The 23036-nt window shown below is 39.7% G+C and overlaps 1 protein-coding gene across 1 annotated transcript in view; it reads right to left on the bottom strand.

The window, feature by feature from the left end:
- SGK1 (serum/glucocorticoid regulated kinase 1) overlaps positions 1-23036 on the bottom strand; it is a 69802-nt gene that overhangs the window by 31432 nt on the left and 15334 nt on the right. Inside the window, exon 2 of the mRNA XM_066546990.1 lies at positions 15613-15828. Coding sequence (XP_066403087.1) covers positions 15613-15828 — 216 coding nt within the window. The remainder of the gene's footprint in view (positions 1-15612; positions 15829-23036) is intronic.

The raw sequence follows: 23036 nt of genomic DNA, 5'->3' as shown, positions 1-23036 counted from the left end.
GAATCTTGTCAGGTTTACTGCTACCTCACCCCCCTCACCTCTGGCATTTTATGCCTGGTTTGAACTTCAGGATTTCCAGTGATGTAAAATCCACCTTTCCTTATATATGAGTTATTTGTTCAACCTTTTTTTTTCATCTTTTTTCTTATTGATTGCTTTTGCTTGATCTTCCAGTCACAGGGTGTTTTATATCTCTTCTTTGAAGAGCTTTGTGTTACAAGTAGCTGCTCCATCAGAAGATATTTGTAGGCCATGATCAAGTTGCCTCTCAAATTCATTTTTGATGAAGTCATCATGGCCCTCTCATCCAGGGTTAAACAATCTTTTTTTTTTGACACAAGGGAGAAACACACATAGTTCCTACAAAGTAGCAAACAGAGCTATAAATTTGAGCCCTTCCAGTTGACTCTCAATAATATGTACCTATATCCTAAATCAAGTTCAGAAAAAGAACTCCCATTTAATTAACATTATCTGTACTTTCCAAAATAAGACAAGGTGTAATAGAAACAGAGATCATGTCTAGACTATCCAAAAATGGGACTTATTGCCATTTTTCTCTTTTTATGTAGACTTAAGGAGGTCAAACTAAAGACTACAATTTAACTATCACAAAGAAACTAATGCTTTGTATGCTATAATAAAAATTATAAAATGTGCCTGAAATAATTTTGAGTGTTGAATTTAACTTTAAAGTAAACAGTAGCATAAAAATGTATCTGTATGTGGAGCTGACACAACATTCTCAATGAGCAAGGCATGTTGAGTGGGCAGAGCTCCCACATGTTCACAGGGTCCCTCAGAGCTGTGGGTACTTCCAAGGCTATACTTCCTTGTTTCCCAAGAATCAGACTGAAAGTGTCATGACTGTATTTTCTGGTCCTTGCCATCTCTAACCAGAGCAAAGTCATTCACTTGCACATTATCCCACTCTCATTTACAAACAGTTAATGTAGGAAAGCGAATGTTAACTGAATTCACTGCAGGTTTGGTTAAAGATTTGGGCAAATGTTGGAGACACTTCCCACTCTGCCTGAACTAATTCTCTGCTGTGGGTTGTAAACCCTCAGAAATAATCAATGAACCTTGCATGCTCCCAGCTTGCTTTCAATTGCTTCTGGCCTGAGCAAGGAGCATTTTTCCATGGATGAGCAAGTGAGATGTCTCAGCAGCAATCACATCTGCCCACAGTGATAATTGTTCTCTGGCTGTTCAGTCACACAGCACCTATTGCCAAGGAGAAGATATGACTGGATTTTGCTTCAGATACTAATTGTGCTTATTGTGTAGGCAGTTTGCAGACCTTCTAGACTGTATCCTCACTCTGTCCTAGACACTAGTATAGAAAACTGGTTGCAATATTGCTTTGTTCTATATTTTTCTGTATATGGGAAGAAAGAAAAGCAGTGACCACTCATGCAGCGATGAATGCCTTCCATGAGGCAGGGAAAATTGATAATATGTTGCATCTTGAAATAATGAGCCTGAGGATTAATTGGATAATTATCTTAATTTTACAGATGAAAAATCTAAATAACAAAGAGTTTGAAGATTTGTTCAAACTTAAATCTCAGTTCAAAGAATCTGGAATAGGCTTTATTTTCCAATCCTCCAATTCATTTTCATGAGGAAGTGATATCCCCTAATACATTCTTACATAACTATGACAATCAGTTTACACATACATTTTACATGGTTTATACCAGCTGAGAAACCCTTTTTTCTGTGTATTTTCTTGATGTTCTTCAAGCACTTGGGGATCCTTTTTCCAAGGCTTGTAGTTCCGCCATGTATTCAGATACAAAGGGACTGAAACTCAGTTGAGACAGTGGATCTGAAATCCTGCCAATAGGATTAGCAAGCCCTCAAAACTTCATGTATATAGGATTTGCTCAGAAACAGGGGTGAATTACTCAGGGAAAGGGCTAAATTTGTTCCTGGGTAATTAGTTTTGTTATAGCACAGCTCCAGGTCTTGGCAGCTTGGTGAGAGTAGGTAAAGGATAATGGTTCTGATGTATGCAGGGTCCACACTGAGTCAGCTGAGATTTACAGCCATTGAGAAAATCAGAAGCAATTTACCTGAGGGATTCTGTGAGACCTATAAATCTTCCTGGTATTCACAGATTTCTTTTTCCACCACAAATGCCACCATAGCCTAATCCCTCTTATGTTCCCCTACCCCTGTGCAGTGTCTATGCAGGCAGTGGTGGGGAGCTCCCTGCAGTCATCTCTGTTCCTGTGTACAAGGATGCTGGCTGGCACATCCTTTAATCTTGTCAGGAACACAAACTTCTTCATACAGGGCAGATATGCTTGACTGAAGAACAGAAGGTGAGGCTGCAGGAGGAGCTGAAATGTACCTGGACCCACGAGCAGCAAGTGCATGGTGCACTCACCAACTGCCCTGCTGCATTCCCATTGCCTGAGATGTTCATACCCTGAGGAAGCCAAATGTCACTTGCTTAGGGACAGCTTCAATGTCCTACTGACTGGAAAGTGTTGATATTTTCATAATACTGCAGTTCAGTCCTGTGATATCAAGGTCCAGAACATATTACCAGAAAAGATTGTCTACTGTACTTAGGTTTGACCCTTTCTTTTTAGAGTATCTGATCATTCTCCCTTTCTTATTCCCTGCTAAGGAATCATTTGACCTGAAAATGGAAAGGAAATGAGGCTGGTTAAAAGCAAAATGGTTTTGGAGAGTCATTGTCTACCTGCTCTATACTTGAAATCATATTTCCATTAATTTCTGACAAGTCAGTGACATAGTGAAGAAATAGTCTTGTTCTCTGTTTAAAACAATGAAAAATTTCACTCTACCTTCAGGAGTGAGACCTCTGTTACAAATATCTGCAGGGAAATAAAGTAAATTAGCAAAAACTGTACCTTTTTACTTATGTTCATTTATAGTTGCAATGGTTGTTACATAAATGCTCAGAGGAAGAAATGAAGCAAAGCTGTATAGGAGATGTAAATGGATGTCTAAATAATGCCACTGTTGTATGCTGTGTGAGTGCAAAACTTGAAATGGAATCATATGCAACTATGACAAACCCATGTTATTCTACACCCATATTTTGCAAGAGGTGGTGGGGGTGGAGTGATGCTGGCCTGATAATGAGGGCAGTGACTGTTATTCACCATTTCAGGTAGAGACACTGAAATTACTTAAATGAATAGGCTTCTGCTATGTGAAGGGTATGATTAGCTCTTATCAGTGGGTTTCTTCTGGCTCTCCTGACAGGAGACAAAAGTGGCTGAATAACTCATGCAGCTCATTAGGTAAAATGAAACTCTAAAACTTCATTCTACCCAGAAAATAAATCAAGGGACTTAAGCAATAAAGTTCTGTGTGAACATCATTCTTATCTGGATGGTTTTTTTTTGCACTGGTCAGCCATTCAGCAATATCCAGTTTGGCTGAAACTTGGTTTAAATCAGATTAAACCAAATTTTGCAATCCACAATGCAGGTTCTAAGGAAGGAATTAATAGGGCCTGCATGGTCCTTGCAGTCTGGCTTTGCAATTGCAAACAATGTTAGTTCTGAACATTTGACAGTTTGATATTTGATATTGTCATCGTTATCAAGACTTGATCTTGTACAAAAGGGCTGGCCAAAAGTTAAATGTTGAACCTCCAACTGCTTGCATGTCCACTGAGCATGTTGTTGGTCCTTAGCCTCTGCTGCTGTGAACTGTCTTTAGCCATGTGTTTTGAGGAGAAAGGATAAAACAAGGTATATTTCACTGCTTATTTCAAATCATAAAAGCACCAAAACAGGACTGCTGGATGTGTTAATACTTTCTCTTCCAATTCACTTTATCTCTAGTCATAGCATCAAGAAAAATGGGATTTGTTAAATAGGAAAATATTTAACACACCTGTAAGTGTCAACAGTCACTACAACTCTGAAAAATAGTTGCTCCTGCTTTCAAAGTACAAGTATTTGCTTGCACTCAGTTACCTAATCAGATGTGGGAATGCTGGTTCATAGCTACACATCTCTCTGAAGAAAGTTCCCACTTGTGGTTAGAGTCAGAGATTCAGTTTTTCCATTCCTCCAAAAGATTTATTCAGCATGTAGGTCTTTTCCTTTCCAGCTGTCCACAAAACTTTAAAGCCGATGTAACATAAGCAGTGGTCCATCTTTTTCTCTAAGACTGTCAGCAGGATTACTTGACTTATGAATTGTGGCTTTGGTCCAAGAAGAGCCTCTGGTTCTCCCTCAAAGAAATTGAAGCAGCATTCTTAGTGAAATGATAGCATATAATCCCAACCCACTCAAAACTGGCAACAATCATGTTAGAGCCAAACAGATTTTGAGGTTGTGACAGAATTGAGCAAGTCTGTTACTATCAGCCTCACCACAAGACTGCTACCAAGACACTGAAAATTCAAAACTAAGCATACACAGCAGTTTCACCGAAAGAAAAATAATATTGACAAATGTTCTATGAAGGCACCAGACCTTTATCCCCCCATGAAAACTCTTTGCAAATCTTAAAGGAACAACGTCCTCTGAAGATCTGCTGACAGTTCATAAAGGAAGCTGTATAGGCTTATATATCCGTAAATATTCCTACAGGTCTTATTTCCACTCTTCTCAGTATTGCTGGAATGAAATGTAAGGAAGAATCAGGCTGCTAATGGCATCCATGGCAGTGATACAATCTGAGTTTTGCAGCAACAAGCTTGGAGACTGTCCAAATTGCCTTTTTCCTGTGCTCCTGCAGTTATAGACTGGGGCAAGCCTAGATTCAGTACAGATTTCAGCATGTGCTAATGTAGTAAAAACACAGATTCACAGACCACTGCAGCAATTCCATAGCTGTAAGAGGACAAAGGGGCCGAAGATTGCAAACATTGCCACCACAGGCAAGCCTAAGAGGACAAGGAGGAGCCAGATTTGTGAGTAGATTGTCTTCTCAATTGGGTGTGAAATGCCCCACCAAATGCAGACAAAGCCTTGGACTGAAACAGTGGCAGTGGCAGTACCTAGCACAGGAAATGACAGATTTGCAGTTGAGTTTTTTCTTCCAGTTGTGCCTATAATGCACAGGACCCTGGAAGAGGCACATTGTGATGGAAGAACCACCACCTGTGCATAAAAATCTTTTACGGGGTATCTGTACCTTCTAGGGATGAATTCCCAGATCCTGATCTTCAGAGTCCACCCCAAAACTATAGAGTGTAGAAAGTATTAAGCAGTACTTTATCAGGGTGGAACTTCGACAGTATCAATGTTCAGAATCAATCCAAATATTGATATTAAATAGTGGTTTTGACACATTAGAAATATAATAAGCATAGTTAGCTGACATGCTGAATTTGAAAAACAAAAGCCACCCTCAGAGACAGCTGGAACTAAAAACTTTATAACATCTCAGTGATGCATATGAAAGCAAAACTAAACAGAAAAACTCTGGACTTCCAATTTTGACCAAAAAAACCCTTGGTGATTGAAGTACACAGATGTCTGAAATTCTTCAAGTTATAGTAATCGGATTGTAAAAGTACTTTTCTTTTCAGATATATGATATTTATCTTGACAGAGTTTACTCAACAGTTTCATTGTTCCATGTGTTTCCCTTTGGTGCTTAGAAAAGAAAGCTAGTTTGTTCTTTTCATCTGTAGCCATTCCCTCAGTAGCTGTCATTTATTATGTAGAAAAAAGGATTGTGTTGCATTTCTGTATGCATTTGGCTTTGCATGTAGCTATATTTTTCTTTCAGTAAATGTATCTTGGGGCTTGGGGAATTGTTTTGATGAAAGGACAGCTTTTTAAGCCAAAATATCTTTATCTCTCAAAGAGTTTCAATTTCTGCGGGCTAGATTAAAAAGAAATCCTTATAAAACCAAACATCATCATCTCAATGAAAGCTAGCTTTTAGACATCAACCTTCTAGAGTATAATCTGTAACTCTAGGTGTATAGGAACCTCTGCAGGTACCTCTTCAGCAGCACTAGGTGCTTCACAGTAACAACAGCCAGTATCTTGACAATCAAGGGAGTAATATTAGCATCAGCTATCTAAGTCCTACCTTTTAAGAGTGGCTTTTGAAAAGCTTCTCAAGAGCATCAATCTCTCTTTCTATCTAATAGACCAAGCCTGTCAACAAATGCTCCAGTTTTGACAGGTCCTTCCAACCTATAGAAATCAGATCTGTTCCTCCTGCCTTCCATGAGTCTGCTTGGAATAGAGCTGGATCACTGATGGCAAAACTTGGCCACTCTCAAGAATGAGACCTATAGGAAGCAGACAGGAACCACAGCTTTCCTTCCCACCTGCACTTCACCCCACAACCCCTTAATACTCAAATAAGGGGTTTCAGGAAGGCTGCCCAGGGTTCAAGCAAGCTACAAGGTTTTGCGTGTGCTCTAACAGTGATGCAGCTGCAAAAGGCAGCATGCACAGCATCCTTAATTTCACCTGGACAAGCTTATTACTGACTAGTAGTTAAAAGATGCTTTGGGAGTATAGAGGTGTTTGTCTTCCCCACCTAACAGATTTGAGTTATCTAAATCATAGTCCTCAGATTTCCACTTCACACTCTCGTAATAATATGTGGGAGGTACCCCTGCTCCATCAGCTTGTCTTATCTTTCAAGGGCAGGGGTGGATCCTACCAGATCCTCTTCAAGACCATTCTTAATCCTTCTTCATGGCTTAGAGAAATAAATCCAGCCTCTTTTTTTCTTTTCTATTTGCTTGCTTAGCACTATTCTGAAGCACTTAGCTGTGTGCAAAATTTAATCATACAACCGGAGGCAATAGATTCTGCTCCAGAACAAAGATGTTATCAAGTGCTACCACACCACATGTCAAATGTTTATTGGAATAACACATTTATATGTTGTTTTGGTTTTACTTCTGTCTGTAAGTCCACTTATCTGCAAAAAAATTCTTAGTTTCACAGGAAAGCAAAACCCTTATGGTTTCACATGACAGCTCACACTTAAGAATTTCTTAATTAAAAGGGTTAGATTCACTTTAGGTTCCTTTAAATTAGTATTTTCAATCTATGGAATTCCCATGGGCCTGACTCCTTCTTCTTCCAGACACATATGATTTTTATAGACATCAGATGAGATGACACCCACCCCCACAATTCTCCTAAGCTCTGTCTCAGGAAAATTTGATTTTTTTTCTCCCTATGAAATGAATTCTCTAACTTATGCAAAACTACCACAGGATTTTAGAAACAATAATGTCTTTTCTAGGAAGGCTCCAAAATAATTTTGAGAGAGTGTGACTGTTTTGAGCCTGAGCAGAGTTTCTATTTGTTTTAAAGGTAAATGTTAATATTGTGTCATACAGTATAGGCCAAACAAAGTCTTTGTGCAGCTGCACTGCTGCTTTGGAAATAATTATATTTCCTTTAATGCAAATGGTCAAAAAAGTTGATTTATCATGCATCTGTCAAATCTAGAGAGTGCATTATAGAAACTCTTTTAGAACATCCTGAGCTAACTATTCAGAAGGATGAAAAGATTTCACAAAATGGAAACTCTATAATTAGACATAGAGCAAGCACACTGTATTAAGAGAAGAGACACTGAGGAGTCCTGGGGTGTGGATTCCACTAAATTACCTTAAATGAGCAGCATTGTAGGCACTGTATTGACTAATATAATAGGATTTACAGAATACATGATTTTACAATGGAGTTCTATGCCAATTATAACCTCTCTGTGCGAAGAGGAAAATTGTACATAAGAGGTTATCTGGAACTTCTAGACAGAAAAATAGCGATGCCTATTTATAAACTGCAAAGGCATGCAACATCTCCAGTGCTAAAATGAGAAAAAAATTGTTCACTGTGTTACTAGCACTGACCAAGGCACTTTGGGTGTCTTGTCTGGTCTGGGACTTCCAGGGCACACAGAGGAGCCAGAGGAAGAAACTAAGTTTTCTTTAAGAAACATGTTTCAGGGTCGGGGATTAATTTCTTTAGAGAGAAAGGGCATACAAGACCAGCCCTTGTCAATACTCAAAAGCACAGTCTAGGCAGGCCATGCAATGTCTTTTGGTGGGGAGGGGTGGACACAAACTGCCCAGGGGATGCACTCAGCTACTTTGCAGATCTAATCTTTAGCTGATTGTACGTGGTCTTAACAACACATATATGAAAGGGTTTGTTTTATCTGTAGTGCTGTTACTCTTTAGGAGAGAAGTATCAATTGCCCGTCAGATTGTTTTTATGACCTTGTCACACAACGCAGCAGACTCCTTTGTTTATCTACTGTGAAGCACGGAATTATCTTCAAAATGAGCTGAAGCAATGATTACAAGATGGCCAATAAACAGATTAAAATCAAGCTCTAGTTGAGGAGAGCAACTCCAGTTGCTCCTGCTAAATAGAACCTTTGTAGACCAAAGGAACCTAGCACAGCATTTGACTGACTGGAGGGAAAAAAAATCTTTCAAACTAACTGTTTTTTTTTACTGGTCTTGTCCACTGTATTCTTTGATATCAGATACTAAGTATTACCAGAAGCTGGATTCTGGAGAAATGCAGAACATTCCTCAGTTCTAGTGAGAAAAATCTCTTGGTCTCATGTGGCTGACCAGTTGATAATCAGAAATGAGCTTTGTCTATCTTGCATGAAAGAACAAAATTAAACAGAAATTTGGTCGACGGTGTTTGGTCCAGATTCCTCTTACCCACTCTGCTGTGTATTTTTGGGTTACTACCACCAGAGGAGGAAGGAATACTTTTCTCTCATCTTGTTGACTGTCAGCAAAGTCATTTGAATCTCTGACTCAAAAAGGTGCTAGATAAAAAACATATTAAAAGAAAAAAATAACCTAAGAAAGAGAGAGAAAAGAATGTCATTTTCAGTTCAGGTATTGTGGAAACCCCATGGAAAGAATAATAAATCATTTTCCAGCTGTAGGTATCCCCAGGGAAAACACTTGACAGTTTCTTTAAAATAAGAAATACTTTAATTATCTTCAGTAGTGTTGAACCAGCATTCAAAAAGAAGGAGAACATGTTTTTAGATTTTGATATTGACTTGTCCAATTAATTTACTAAGTCTGTGGCACTTGAACAGACCTGTGATGGATGTACAAATGACTGAGTGCCTCACTGCGTATTTGTAAAGCAAATGATTGATGTATCCCATAATTTCTTTGAGCCATGGAGCTGATTTATATGCTCTGTGCTGTATAGACATTCTCTTTGTCAGCTGGGACTGTAAAACCCCCCACAGGCAATTGTCTGCTATTCAGTCTTTCCCATTCACTGAAATTACACATAATTTTAGCCTGTGCATTTATAAACTATGCTTTGCCATTTCCATTTGAAAATGCCTTTGTGCTAAACATTTTTGACTTGTCTAAATAAATATTATCCATAATAACCCTATATCAATCCATTACAAACCCATGTAACTACGCACTGCATTTAGATTGAATCCCTGAAACAAAGCCTGTTCCCACCTCACTCGTGTGATGCTTTCACAGCTGATACTCACAGCTGCAGAGAAATCTGAGCTACAGAGAAATCTGTGATTGTTTCATTTTGCTAAAGCTATAGGATGTGCAATAAAATAATGTTTGAGTGCCTGGTCTTCATATTTACAGATGATCAAATTCCAAAAGCACAGAGACCTATTGGCAGGTAAATAAGCCCGTAGTTATGGGGGGAGGTAAGTATTCAAATGAACTCAATTCCAAATTCCATCAAAACCTCATTAGTGACACATTTATATCATTAGCTGAAAGAGCTTTAGTGTAGTCAGCTAGAAACAACTATTTAGGAAATAGCTATAAGCTCTGCTGGTGAAAAATGGCTTTTTCATTAGAGACTGTCAATTCACAGGATTAAGCTACAACTTTGAGTTGTGATGATCCAGAAAAGACAGACTTTCTACAAGCAGAAACTGCAGAATGAAGAGGAGTACAAAATACCTTCTTTAATGTTCTAATTGCTCATCTTGAACCACTTTATTCTCTAAAACTCTCTTTAATCTTCTGACAGTGCTACAATACATTACTGGAGCAATGTATCATATCTGGATTTACTTGTAAATGAAAAATGGTGAGAGAAACTGTGGAGTTCCAGTGGCTGTGGATTCTGAAGTTAAATCACATGTAGTATAGAACTATTTCCTTTAGTGGTTTTAACATTTTCTTCCTTAGGACTATGTTGCAATGTCCTTCTCACTATAACAGGGAGCACTGAAAAGGGTTATCTGATAGATTATCTCTCTGTATGTCACTTTTATGGACACAAGGGGCAGTTTCTCAGCTCAGTGAGATAAGCCACCATCTTCCAGTCTTAGGGGCCATAGCAAAACATACCCTGGAATCTGGAGTAACCCACTGTAGGGCAGGAACATCCTACGCATGCATACATTAGACTAAGTTTGACTCTTCTGTTTTGGAAGACAGTTGCATATCCCTGTAGCTCTTATATTTAAAGTCTGCTTGTAATGTCAAGTCTTTTATACCACAAATGTTTTATACAAGATTTTCTTACTCTTTCGCTGCTTAAATGGGATTTTTTCAGTTGTTTTTAATTTTCTCTTTTCAGACTTATTTCTACTTTTCAATATTACCATGGAGCTAGCAAATAAAGCACCATAATTTTTCTGGAATTATGTTAACAACATTTTTTTTCTGTCAGCTCCTTTTCCTGGAAGAAGAACAAGAAGAGACAAAAGAGAAGCCTAAACTCATCAAGATAATCTTCATAAGTCTTTCCTAAGTCACTGCATGAGGCATCCCATCAAGACAACAAAGGTCACACCAATGTCAGTCTGTGCTATAGGCTCAGGGACCATTTGACTCTTTGTCTGTCCTTTGCTCCTTGACAACATCTTTCCAAAGGATCCTACTTACCAGGGTCTCTGACAGACACTCCAAACTGGACTTCATTATATAAATGAAGAAAAAAAAAGATAAAACTTGCTCTGCAAGGCCTTTCAGAGGCATGTGTTGCCCTGGTATTGCTGCTCTCACTCACAGTAGATGTATCTTTCACATCCTTCCCCATGTCACTCCATAAGGGACAGAAGCAGACTCAGTGGATGGAAGGCTGTACTCCTAAATGTGAGCATAGAGCATCTGCTTTGCTGAGTATGGGACTGACCTGAGCCAAGCCACTTTCTGTGGCATCTGGGCTACCTTCTAGAATAATCACACTTAACTCAAGACCCTACAGGGTGTACTGGGTAGTTATAATTATTCCATCAAAGTGCATTACTGTGTTTCTGCCTCTATCAAGTGTAATCTGCCATTAGGTTATTAATTTGCCTAGGTTTATTGGAGCCTCTCACAGTCCTCTCCAGACTTGATTTCACTGAACAATTCTGTAATTCTGTTACCCAAACTTCCTTTTTAAATCTACTTTTCTTTTCCAAATTGTCTTTTATTGCAGCACTTCTCACATGTATTGGTTCCAGGAGTATTTTTGTCCCGCACTGGGTTTTCAGGATTTTCATTTCCTCTGTGTGTATGTGCATATGTTAGTGTATTAACTAGCACTTACCAGGGTGTAAATCACAGGGTGCCTCATTACCAAGGCGGATCATTAAATGTAGGAGGGTTATTTATCTAAAATGTGTGAGAAAACCGTATTTCCCTAAAAATCCCACTCAGATTTGTCACCAGACTCTTTCTTTATGGAGAGCTAGTCAGATTTTTTTCATCTCCACATTTTCCTAGTCCATTAAGAGGCATTAATTTTTATTATGCCCCTTTATGCAAAATGTTTCATCTGAAACATATTCTTACCCCATCTCAAATGAAAGTTTCTAGAAGCTGTATGTTATTTGTGGGAGAGATTTGTAATTAAAACTATCTTGAATAATTGTCCAACCTTTGGCTTGGGTACATTTCTTTCAGCATTCCTCATCTCTGAAGCAAGACTTGAAATATGGTTAAGTGCTGAAATCTGACTGAATTCAAGAGCTCTTCTATACACAGGAGCCTTGAAAGACTTCCAGTAGCAAAATAAATTCCTGCTATGGATCTAATAACATGATCCAAAAGTGTCCATGAGAGTAATTAATTTCCACTAAGCTGCAAAGGACTTCTCCAAAAAGGTGGCAGCACTGAATTCCCTGCAGCCCTAATTAAGATTCTCCTGGTGCTCTTTCACAGAAGACAGTGGGCATGGATGGACTGCCCTGGGTGAAAGAAGACAAGGCAACTGCCTCAGTAGCCTCCATCTCTTTCCCACTGCCTGCCCCACAGACATGATAAGAGAGGGTGAAGAGATCCAAACGTGGTCCCTGATGTGGGGATGGCCCCTCCTGGGGTCGCTGGGGCCGAGCACCCTGCTCAGCAGCCCTGAGTGCCCCGTCTGTCACACAGCCATGGCCGTGCTGGACATGCTCCCGGCCAGCTGCAGTCACGTTGCCTAAATGGAGTAAAGGCTTACTTAGCTCGCCCTTTCCCTCCTCCCACCTCTTAGCTAGGGGCTGCTCAGGGCTTTTGTTTGGCTATGGAAAGAAAAGACAGCTCTAGTCATTCAAGGCTTTGGTCTCCTAGCTAGAGATGTGTCTGTGGTGCTTCAGGACAGATGCTAGCTGATGGATAGGGCAGCAGGAGTTTTTTTAGACAAAGAGGAAAGAACAGAAAAAGCCTTGAACCTAGCTCTTGGCTGAGAGAAAATAAAAAAAAAAAAAAAAGAAAGCTATTTTGAGCTCACTAACAAGGTCCTATCTTTTGCTTATTTAGAGAAAGGTTTGAAAGAAGGGCATAACAATACAGTGCAAGTGGAATACACAGGTCATGCAGAGCATAAAAGAATTTTATATGTGTGTATGTGTGCATGCAAGTATGATTTGCTTCTTATAACCCAGCTTGGTAAACCCTCACCTGAGAGATTTAAATCACACCCAATTTTCACCATGTTTGCCTCTCCCTGTTTAGCAGACTGCAATGCAACTCCAAGAGATGGGTTGCCTGCTCTTTCAAAACCAGCTTACTAACACGAGGTATTCATTACACAGCATGGTAATTTATTTTGAAAGCAAATTTACCCTCCTCATCAAGCCAGTGAGTTATGTGCAACCTGAACTATGCAGATAGACATGGAAAAGTGAGGTTTGGTTATTGTAAATCACTACCCTGGCAGTGGTCCAAGCTCTTAGGGCTTCAGCTGTTACACTAGTAGAGCAGATATAAGCTCCTATATAACTAATCCACATCGGTTACAAAAAACAATAATATACCTATGTAAGCCAGTCATGTGAAAATTAGCATGATTTTCTGGCAATGCTTGATAATTATCTAGTCCACTGTAAGCAAAGCAGAAAAAAAAATTCATAAAAATGCAGAGATTGTACACTATTGTACAAATAACAGAGGAGACTTAATAGATGTTACATCAGTAATAATTTTTATAAATTCCAGCTGGCACATGCCTTAATAGAAAAGCCTGGGGAAGTGGAAATGAGAGCATATATTAAGAAAAAAACATCATTATTTAAAATACTTTTAGTTTCAAAATAATCTTATTTATGCTATGTCAATTTTTAAAGACTCCACTACATAATTACAATCACAGTAAACAAGCAGTAATGATTTTTTCCCTTGTTCTGTACTGGAAATAAGAATAGCAATACAGACACGTGTCCCCTTGGGTGATGTGTTTTAATCAGGTTGGTTTTTATAAGGCCTTTTTCAAACTGATCAGAATAGCCTGAAGCGTGTCAGAAAAAACACGTTGCCTAGAATAAGCCTTTAATAATATTTCACAGCTGATTTGTTTTTGAGTTAATTTGCCCTTGAGCAAAAGAACAGGGTCAGGAGGACCCTTGTATGCGTTGGTGTTGAGCACAGCACAAAGGAACTATAATCATGATACCAGTACCTGGTTGCAGTACTGAAAAACAGAGAAGGAAGAGCAGTGGAGAAAAAGAAACAAGAGTTATCCAGGAGAGATGACTGGCACAATCCAAGCTCCCTGCTGATTTAACAGAGATCACGTTCTCTTCTCCTTGAAATACAGAACTGTCTGTTCAAGTTCATTGGTTTAAAGTGAGGGGAGTTATTTCACACTTAATGCAGCTTGTACCACTTGTAACCCTCGAACAGAATCTCACCCAGAAACTCTCTTTAAACTTTGAAAAGGTCACACACAGAACTCCTTCAGCCTTTATTATTGAAAGCTTCCTCCTGGTTCTACTGTAGAGAAAAAGGCAGTGACCTTACATTTAATCACATCAAGGACTCCGTGCTTTAACTTACTTAAAAGATTCCTTATGCAGGAAAGCTTTATCCAAGAAGTCTTTTGCCAGATAATGATGTTTTTAAAGCAGCGTGCAAAATATCTCCCTTGCTGCAAACTCCAGCTGCTGAGTAAGCAGCCTCTGCACTGCCTGCAGAAAGGAGACAGCGAGAGAGGTCCAGGGGAATCTGCATTCAGCCAAATCCACCCCACATGCATGTGAAACCTAATGGAAATCAGTTGTGAGGCCCTACAGCTCTACAGGAGTACATGTGATTTATAGCAGGGCAAAGGATTTGCAGAATCCTGCGTCTTTGGTGCTTTCATTTTTTAATGCTTCAGCCTGAGCAAAATTAATCTTCTTAATGAAGTAAAATGTAGGAGTAATTAGCTCCTTCACTTGCACATGTTTAACCACAATGCCTTTGCTGGGTTTCAGAAGTACACAGGACTTCCATTTTTACCTGCTGCTTGGATTTCCCTGTTTAAAAATGCAGCAAATGTAGTTTGAAAAAAATGTTTCTGCTGTGAGCTGTATGCTAAGGCTCTGATAAATGCCTTGTCACATTTGCTCTGCTTTGTACTTGGAAAGATTCTTATTTGTTTGCTTTTATGTTTCTACAACTCTCTCCTTTTTTTGCACACCATTTCCAGGCAAGGGATAATTCTGTCAGGGATGACAGACTCTGCGGAAAACTTTCTGCTCTGCATTTGCCTTTTCTCCACAGGGATTATGTGGAGCTGAACAATGAAAAAAAGGTCCAAAGTCTGCCTCAGAAAAGCCCCTCCTTGACCTTTCCATCTCAGCCCTCACAATTTTGCCATCTTCACATCTGTGTGTAACTGCCCAGCACTAGATGAGGAATATTGTCATCTATTACATTCTAACATGACTTGAGGCAAAACAGGTTTCTCTTCTGCTAGAAGACCCCCTGAATAGTTTAGTTCTGTTTGGGAAAACTCCCTGAGCCAAATTCTGATTTCTGAAAAGAAAGCTAGACGTGGTTTGGGGGGTAGAGGGGATGAAGGGTGGTCTTGTGCTTGTTGGACAGAAAGGAAAAAATTAGCAAGTCTGGGTCCTTTTCACTATTTTTGAAAGAAAATATCACATATTCTCACCCCAGTTTCTGTAAAACAGGGAAATAATATGTATTATTATTGCTAATCTGTTAAAATACTATGAGAGTACATCATAGCACTTTAGTGAAGAGTCTTTTCTTTTCCATGGGCACCAAATTTCAAGGTAGAAAGCAGAGCCCAGATGTGCACAACAGCCTTGGTCAGTAGAGTTTCAGGCTTTGGAACATCCCTTTTCTTCCAGGGCCACACAATCTCTTAAATACTGGACCATTTTAAGTACAGATCTGTTATCAGTACAAAACATGTAAACAGAGTTTGAGGGGAGGAAAGAGTGGCTTACTTTGCTGTTTCTCTGGCTCTCCCAGGAGCAGGACTCGGCCTCCTGAGGAGCAATCCCTCGCTGGAAAGGGTGGTCACTCAGGCAGGTCTGGCAGAAGGGAGGCTCCAGCTCTGGATCCCCTGCAGGTAAATTCATCACAGTGGGCCCCGGGTATTTGAGGCTGGCATGTGGATGCTTCTCAACGTTGACCATCGGGCTCTTAATCCACCTTCGTACCTGCCAACACAGAAGCAGATTATGGACTCTCTTTGCTCTACAGCTGTTGGGATGGCACAACAGGGTTTCCAATGAGGACAGAAGCACAGATTGGGGTAAATAATCAGATATGAGGATCAGGATCAATTTTCTGTAGGAAAAAGTACCAGGGGAAGTCAGGGTGAGCACACATCATCATAGCCAGGCTCTTAATGCTGAGAATTTTTTGGTGATTTGCGCAACTCTGCCGTAAGTTTATCTACAAAATAAAGGCTTTATAAATAAATATATTGAAGTATGCAGTAGACTGCTAAAAGAGAGTGATAACTACCCAAAGCAAGTACTTCCAGCCTAAACAGCTCAGTTTCCCCATGAGAAAAAGCAGACTGGCTTTGCAGGAATAGAATTGTAAGACTTGCTTTCTGCAGTCCTTTCTTTCAACAGCAATATCTCCTGTCTCATCACTGACTTCATAAACTACCTCAGCCTTTTCTGTGCCTCCTATCACTCCCTTCAAGAGTCAGTTTCTCTTGCTGACCTGCCCCAAATTTTGATCCTGACTCCTCTAACCTGGTGTCCCCTGCCTTCTCCTCATCTCTGCAGCTTCCCAGCTAGGACCCAGTGCACTGCAGTAGGAAGGACACTGGTTACGAGCATAATGCACTGTGCTGGCAGGGCACAGTGTCAGCCTTGTGCACTTTGTTTGCTTTTCCTTTCACTTCTATGACTGTCTCTTTGATGTGAATTAACAGTATTGAGAGCTGTGAATTAACAGCTTTCTGAGACATTAAGTGAGGAGAGACCTCTCTGAGCTCTTTTTACAAGTTATTTTGCACTGTCAAAGCAAAAAGACCACTATGTAAGCTGTGGTATATATGCAATGAATCTGATCAGAACTCTGTAGTTAAAATGCAAAGGATGGATAGGGATGTCTCAGACCACACTCTCCCAGCCTGGAGGGGGAAGGCTGAGACAGCCAGGGCTGACAGCCCAACTGTCCTCCTATTGAAAGGATGCAATCTCTTTCCTCTGGGATCCCTGGCCTCAGCAGCTCCATTCTTCATTAAGAGATGATATTTGCCATTAGAGGATGCTTTACATCAGGAAAAAAAACCCATTTTATCTTACATTAGTCACAAGCAGGATGGCAAGTGCTTGATTAACAGTGGAAATCTATATCACAGCAACTGGTAACCAGGATCATGCATGATAAACAAACAGAATGAGACATCTCTAACTGGCCTTCTGCTGGTGACTCCTCCATGAGCAAAGCGCCTGCTCTGCTGACCTGCCGGAAATCTCAACATTAGGAAAATTTCTCTTTCCTCTCTATGGAAACCAGGCAAACAGATTTCCTTCTGTGGGCAAATGAGCCACTTTCCTGTGCATTCCCCATTTGCATTTTTTAGTGTCAGTTCATGTGGATAATATTACCTTCTACCTCCATGCTCTGGAGCATCCCCAAAAAATATCCAGACTGCTTTAGCTTCAGATTGATGGGTTGAAGTTGTAGGGGGAGGGATTATTTTTTTTAGATTTAATTTCAACAAATATATAGAAACTGATCTTTTAACCCAGGCAGTTTTGTTTTTTTTTTTAATATATTTTTGTCAAGCATAATTGATTCTGTGATTGTTAAGCACATCATTAAATATATTATTCTGCCCAAATAAATACACGGTTATGGGTCTTGATCTAATTTCAGATTTTGGTGTGTTAGAAATAATTATTACATTCATGGTAAAAAAAAAAAAAAAAAAAAAGCTTGATTTCCCAATGTAGTTTTATTACAGGAAACATTTAATGTGATTCTGAAAGAAGTAAATGTCGAATTTGTTCTTTTCAAGATATATCTGGTGGTCAGTTAAGTATTTTCTGACCTGGTTCTGCCTTTTTTCCTCAACATCCTGCAATTTCAGTCATTTCACCATTGGTGCACACAGAGTGCAGAAATGTGCATGAATAAAGAACCAAACTGACAGCAGAAAAGGACCAGGGCTGCAATGAGCTGCAGGTTCAGTCTTCCTTAAAAATTCAGGAAACATAGGCCAGTCTTTTGCTTGAGAGTTCTAAATTGCATATGGAATTCACATGTAAATGTGGATCTAAGGTTTCATTAAGACCCTATGATGTTTGGTTCTGTGATATGAGATTCATGACATTTGCAGTGATACAGTTAAACAATAATTTCTATTGTAACGTCACCTGTTTTTTCACCCTCTCATGTTTCCATTTACATATCTTTAGCCTTCCTGTGTATGAAAAAGCATTCAAAATGTGACTGGGATGCTCCTGATACACCAAAATGTGTCGGTATTGAATGATGTTGTAGCTGTACCTTTTAATGGCAATGAAATATACATTCTGCAGTAAAATGATCATAAATTAAAAATTAACCACTGGTGCTTTAATGATGAGGGAAAGTAACACAGAGTGCATTTTATGAAGCTGCACACACCAGAATGTAGATGGCATTTCTCTCTCTAGCATCAGCAAGTGGTTCCTGAGTTCACTCTGAATTCTGAAGAATTTTTCTTTCTTTATTATGTATTCCAAGCTGACTCCTGATTTGAAGCCAGATATGCATCTTTTTTTTTTTATGGATTACTTATTGCTGTTTAAAAATGTTGGGCTAAACCAAAGTTTCCCCATGATAGGTCCATACTATTTATACATTATAGCTTGTACTGAGAGATGAGAAATAAGCATGATCATGAACACTGCTCAACAATATGAACTCTGGTCATATTTGTTCTGTTGAATGAAGCAGAGTTCTGGAGAAACTAAGGAGAAAAAATTTTAGGAGAATCCAGCTTTGAGATTGAATGAACCAGCACGATTGTTGGATTTTTATTTTTTTTTTAATGGTTGGAAAAAGTACCAATAGGTTAGCACACCCACAAATGCACTGTCAGAGGAGAGCTTTAAAAGTAGTTTATCTTCATTAGGTCGGACAAAGTCCAGGTTCACGTACATCCAGTCCAGGACACCATGCTGACTCAGCAAGACACGCGTAACATTTCAATAAACTTAACTGAGTCACTCTGAAAAGCAATGTACAATCAACAGACACCAATAGAAACCCAAGGCCTGCACAGCTGAGCCCAGGGAAGTTGTTTTTCTTTCCCGTGCAGCCTTTGCCCCTGAGTGAGGCACTCCTGGGTGCCTGCCCACGTGCCCAGACCTGCCTGGCAGCACCCGCAGGGAGCCGCGCCGGGGCTGGGCTGCGGCGGTGCCAAGGAGCTCTGCCAACGCCTGGCGTGCTGGGCTGCTCCTAGGGCTTGCCTACATGGATGTGCAAAAGTCTGCTCTCCAGTCCCAAATGCACATCCAGCCCTTGTGTGGGCAGCGTGGGTCAGAGTTATGGTGGGTTTAATTAGCTCTGCAGCTGTTTACTCCATTTATTGGAGTTAAAATTTCAGGTTTTATTCTGAATTGAGAGGTTCAGGAGGACTTTAATGACATTCAACTCCTCTAATTTCACTTTTTAAACTAATTCAGACTAATGCCCCTCAGTATCCCTTTGCAGACAAACCTTACATTTGATTTTGAAATAACATTGAGTAAAATGCACAGAAGAGTGTAGAAAATTCAATGATTCACCCTTGACTTTCAACATATATCCATGTCCAAAGTCATTGAAAATACTGATTTGAAAGTAGGAACTGGCAGCAACTTCATAGCAGCAAGGTCAAGATCAGACTTTGGAAGAAAACCAATTTCCCTGGCCATTGCTATGCAGGTCTTGGGTTTCTATTGATGCTTGTAGATTATATATTACTTTTCAGAGGGCCTCAGTTAAGTTTATTGAAATGTTATGTATATGTATTAGTCACTGAATTGTAAGTCTACCCCATAGGCTTTTGTCTAGCTTTAACCTTAATAGACTTCAAAGATTTTTTGAGGTTTTAATATTTACATTTACATTAGACAAGTGCCTTAGATCTATAGCTCTGTTTGACTTGGGCTATCTTAAATGTCACTAAGGGATTCAAAGTGCAAAGGTTTATTTCTTTTTAATTCACTTCCGCTAACAAAAGTCCTACACTGGATTGCACAAAATTTAAAAGCATTTAAAAGAAATTTCTCAGAGTTTCTTCCCTGATTTGACAAATTAAGATTAACAAGTAGCAGATGATAGTTTGCTATTTAGGGCATTATGTGATCATAGAATCATGGAATGATTTGGGTTGGAAGGGACCTTAAAGATCATCTAGTTCCAATCACCCTGCTGTGAGCAGGGACACCTTCTGTAAGACAAGGTTGCTCCAGGCCCCATCCAGCCTGGTCTTGGACACTTCCAGGGATGGGGCATTCATAACTTCTTTGGGCAATCTCTTCCAGAGCTTCACCACTGTCATAATGAAAATTGTCTTGCTAATACCTAATTTAAACATCTTTCTGTTTGAATTCGGTCCTTCTCCTGTCACTACATGCCCTTGTAAAAAGCCTTTCTTTAGACTTCCTGTAGGGCCCCTTCAGGTACTTGAAGATGCTGCAAGGTCTCCCCAGAGCTCCAATAGCAACGTGCTAGGTGCATAATTCTTTGTGGCACTGTAAGGGGTATTTTATTATTCAAATAGATTATTTTTTTTTATTCTTATCAAGATATCCACTACCACTAAATAAACTAGAGCCTGCTCCTAACTGCAGGAAGCAATCCTCCTCTGAACTTCCTCTGACAACTTCTGTACTTATGTTTCCAAGACAAGGCCCAGCAATTTCATCCACCATTATAGAGTATAAGCAGCAGACTCTAAATGTGTCTGAGATAATCAGCTTTAATATAACTACTTATTTGAATAATTTCTTAAAATGAAGAGTTTTGAGGTTGTCAAAGCAAATAATTTTAACTTTTCCAAAATCAAAAATTTCACATTTTCAAGTCAAATGACATTTTTCTTTCTTTTTATTGATACAGAACAAATTATTTGGAACAAATGCAGTCAACTTCACACTCACAGACTTTCATGACTGGGAGTAAACACTTCTCCACCCTGTCACATTTTAATTTTTTTTTCTACTGGTGGTTTTGTTGGACCTCCAAAGGAACTCTGGAAGTAGTCAAAATTGTTTGGTATTTCTGGCATTTCTTGCAATGACAACAAACAAAACTGATGAAAATTTTCAAGAAAAGTGAGTTCTTTCAAGAAAAGTGAGTTCAAAGGAGTGTTCTGCACCCCTCTAATCTGTAGCCATGTTTCACTAATCCCAAACTAAATTGAAATGTGACTGTTGCTAGAGAGCAGCTCTAAATACCCTTTTCCCAAGCATGGCCTGTAGCATTGCTGAAAGGTGCACAAGTATTTTTTTAAAGGTTCTTTATTTTCTGAGCCTTGTTTTCTCAAGTTTCTTTGTTTGCTTTACTTTCTAAAAACATGATATCCAGCAGTGATAATCTTAGACTTGAAAATTGCCAGATGTGATTAAATAAGATTTGCCAAGTTCCAGGGTTTTTTTTCACTCCTGGTTTTTGCTGTTATGTAATAGCAAACAGATAAAGCTTTTAATTTCATATGGCTCAGTTGTCAATGGCAGCAGTCGACTCAGCACATTCTACACTTTAATTGGTTATCCATAAGCCAGTCCCCATCACTGCAATTATGAGGAATGTTTTCCATGAGAGAAACACCACCCTGTTCCCTGGAGCCTCTACCAATGCAGATGTGGCTCTTGCTCAGAGGAAAAAGATGGCAGTGGCACCAGTGACCATCTTGGAGCATCCTCCTTATCACTGGAGGCTCTGAAAAACCTGGGGCTTCAAAGGACAAGATGAGCTCCTTTGCTGGCGTCACAGCTGAACACTTGACCTTCAGAACCGATGAATACACAAGAAAAGAAAAGGCAGGTTATGCAGGGACATAATGTCTTGCAAGATTAGGCCCTTTGTGGATGTGGCAGTCACTCCGCCCCAGTGTCTGATACGGACTGTGGATTTTAGAAGGATTTGGCAATAGGGTGGGAAGATACACATCCTGGAGTAATATTTATGTGAAAGAAAAATGGCATAAGATTGTAGACAAATTTGATAGGCCATTAGATGTTTAGAATTGAAGATATTTGCTGAGGACTGAGCATAAACTGGATGATGGAATGGCTTGAGGAAAACTGTGGAAAAAACTGCTTGGAGGTCCACTACTATCAGGCAGTTCTCAATGAAACATCACACCCATCAACACAATAGTATCAAATGTAAACTGACAGCCTGTGCAACCCTGTGCTCTGTGCAGCAGCATTTTCTCCCTCTGAAACTTTGGACGGGCTTTTTTTCATATTTTTGTGGGAAATTGGAATAAATCACTCTGTGCCCTTGAATTTTTCTGTACTTAAATGCCATTCTTCATGAAAGTTTGTTTGCATCAGTTATGGGTTATTTTGGCTCTTGATCAGCTCCTTTACTCTGCATGTTGAATTTCAAAGCCTCTGGATATTCTTTTCCCTGCCCGACAATACCAAACGCCTGGAGTGTGATCTAGGTCAGTGTATGTGCCTGTGTTTGAGTTCTGCCTCCCTCTGATATCAAATGTACATTCCTCCTTCTCCAGTTGCTGTTCATCTGATCCCTTCTTTCCTTTTCCTGACGTTATCTAATTGCACCCTGGACAAGGATTTGAATTTTCATCCATTATGTAAACGCGAGGTGGACACAGAACTCTTGGAATCACCTCCCCCGAAGTCTTGAGGGCGACTGTCAGGAAACCTATTTAAATTACAATTAGGTAGATTAGGGAATGAAAAGCTCCATTGTTCAAACTGTATACAGTCATCTACTTGAGTGGAAAGTGGTAAACGAGAGGCAGGCTGATTAATGCCCCGACTGAGATCTAGCACTACTCTCTAGCTGACTCTGACATTTAATTTGTCATGTCCCATGGGAAATGCGGCACAGCAAAAGAATCAGTTTGTCAAATCACCTCGAGCTATTTTTTTTTCCCTGTAGATCCCTGAAACACAAAACTTTGTTGATTAATAATCACATTTTATTTTAAAAGGGAAAGTGAAGGGCAACTCGCTGCACAGTCATCATTTGCTGCTTTCCCTGCAAAGACGAGAAGTCGCTCACTAAAAAGCAGACAGAGGCCAAATAGCAGAGCACTTTGTTTCTGTCCAAGGCTGGATGTACATGCCCTGGATTCAAGGAGAGTTAAGTCCTCCAGCTGTGCCAGGCAAAAGGTTACCTGCATGTGAGGGTGATTTGGGGAAGGACAAATTTGCCACAGCTCAGGGTA

This window comes from Molothrus aeneus, chromosome 3 (assembly GCF_037042795.1).
Source record: "Molothrus aeneus isolate 106 chromosome 3, BPBGC_Maene_1.0, whole genome shotgun sequence".
Lineage (NCBI taxonomy): Eukaryota > Metazoa > Chordata > Aves > Passeriformes > Icteridae > Molothrus > Molothrus aeneus.
Note: the sequence above shows the minus strand (reverse complement) of the source record. Positions and strands in the feature narration are given on the sequence as shown.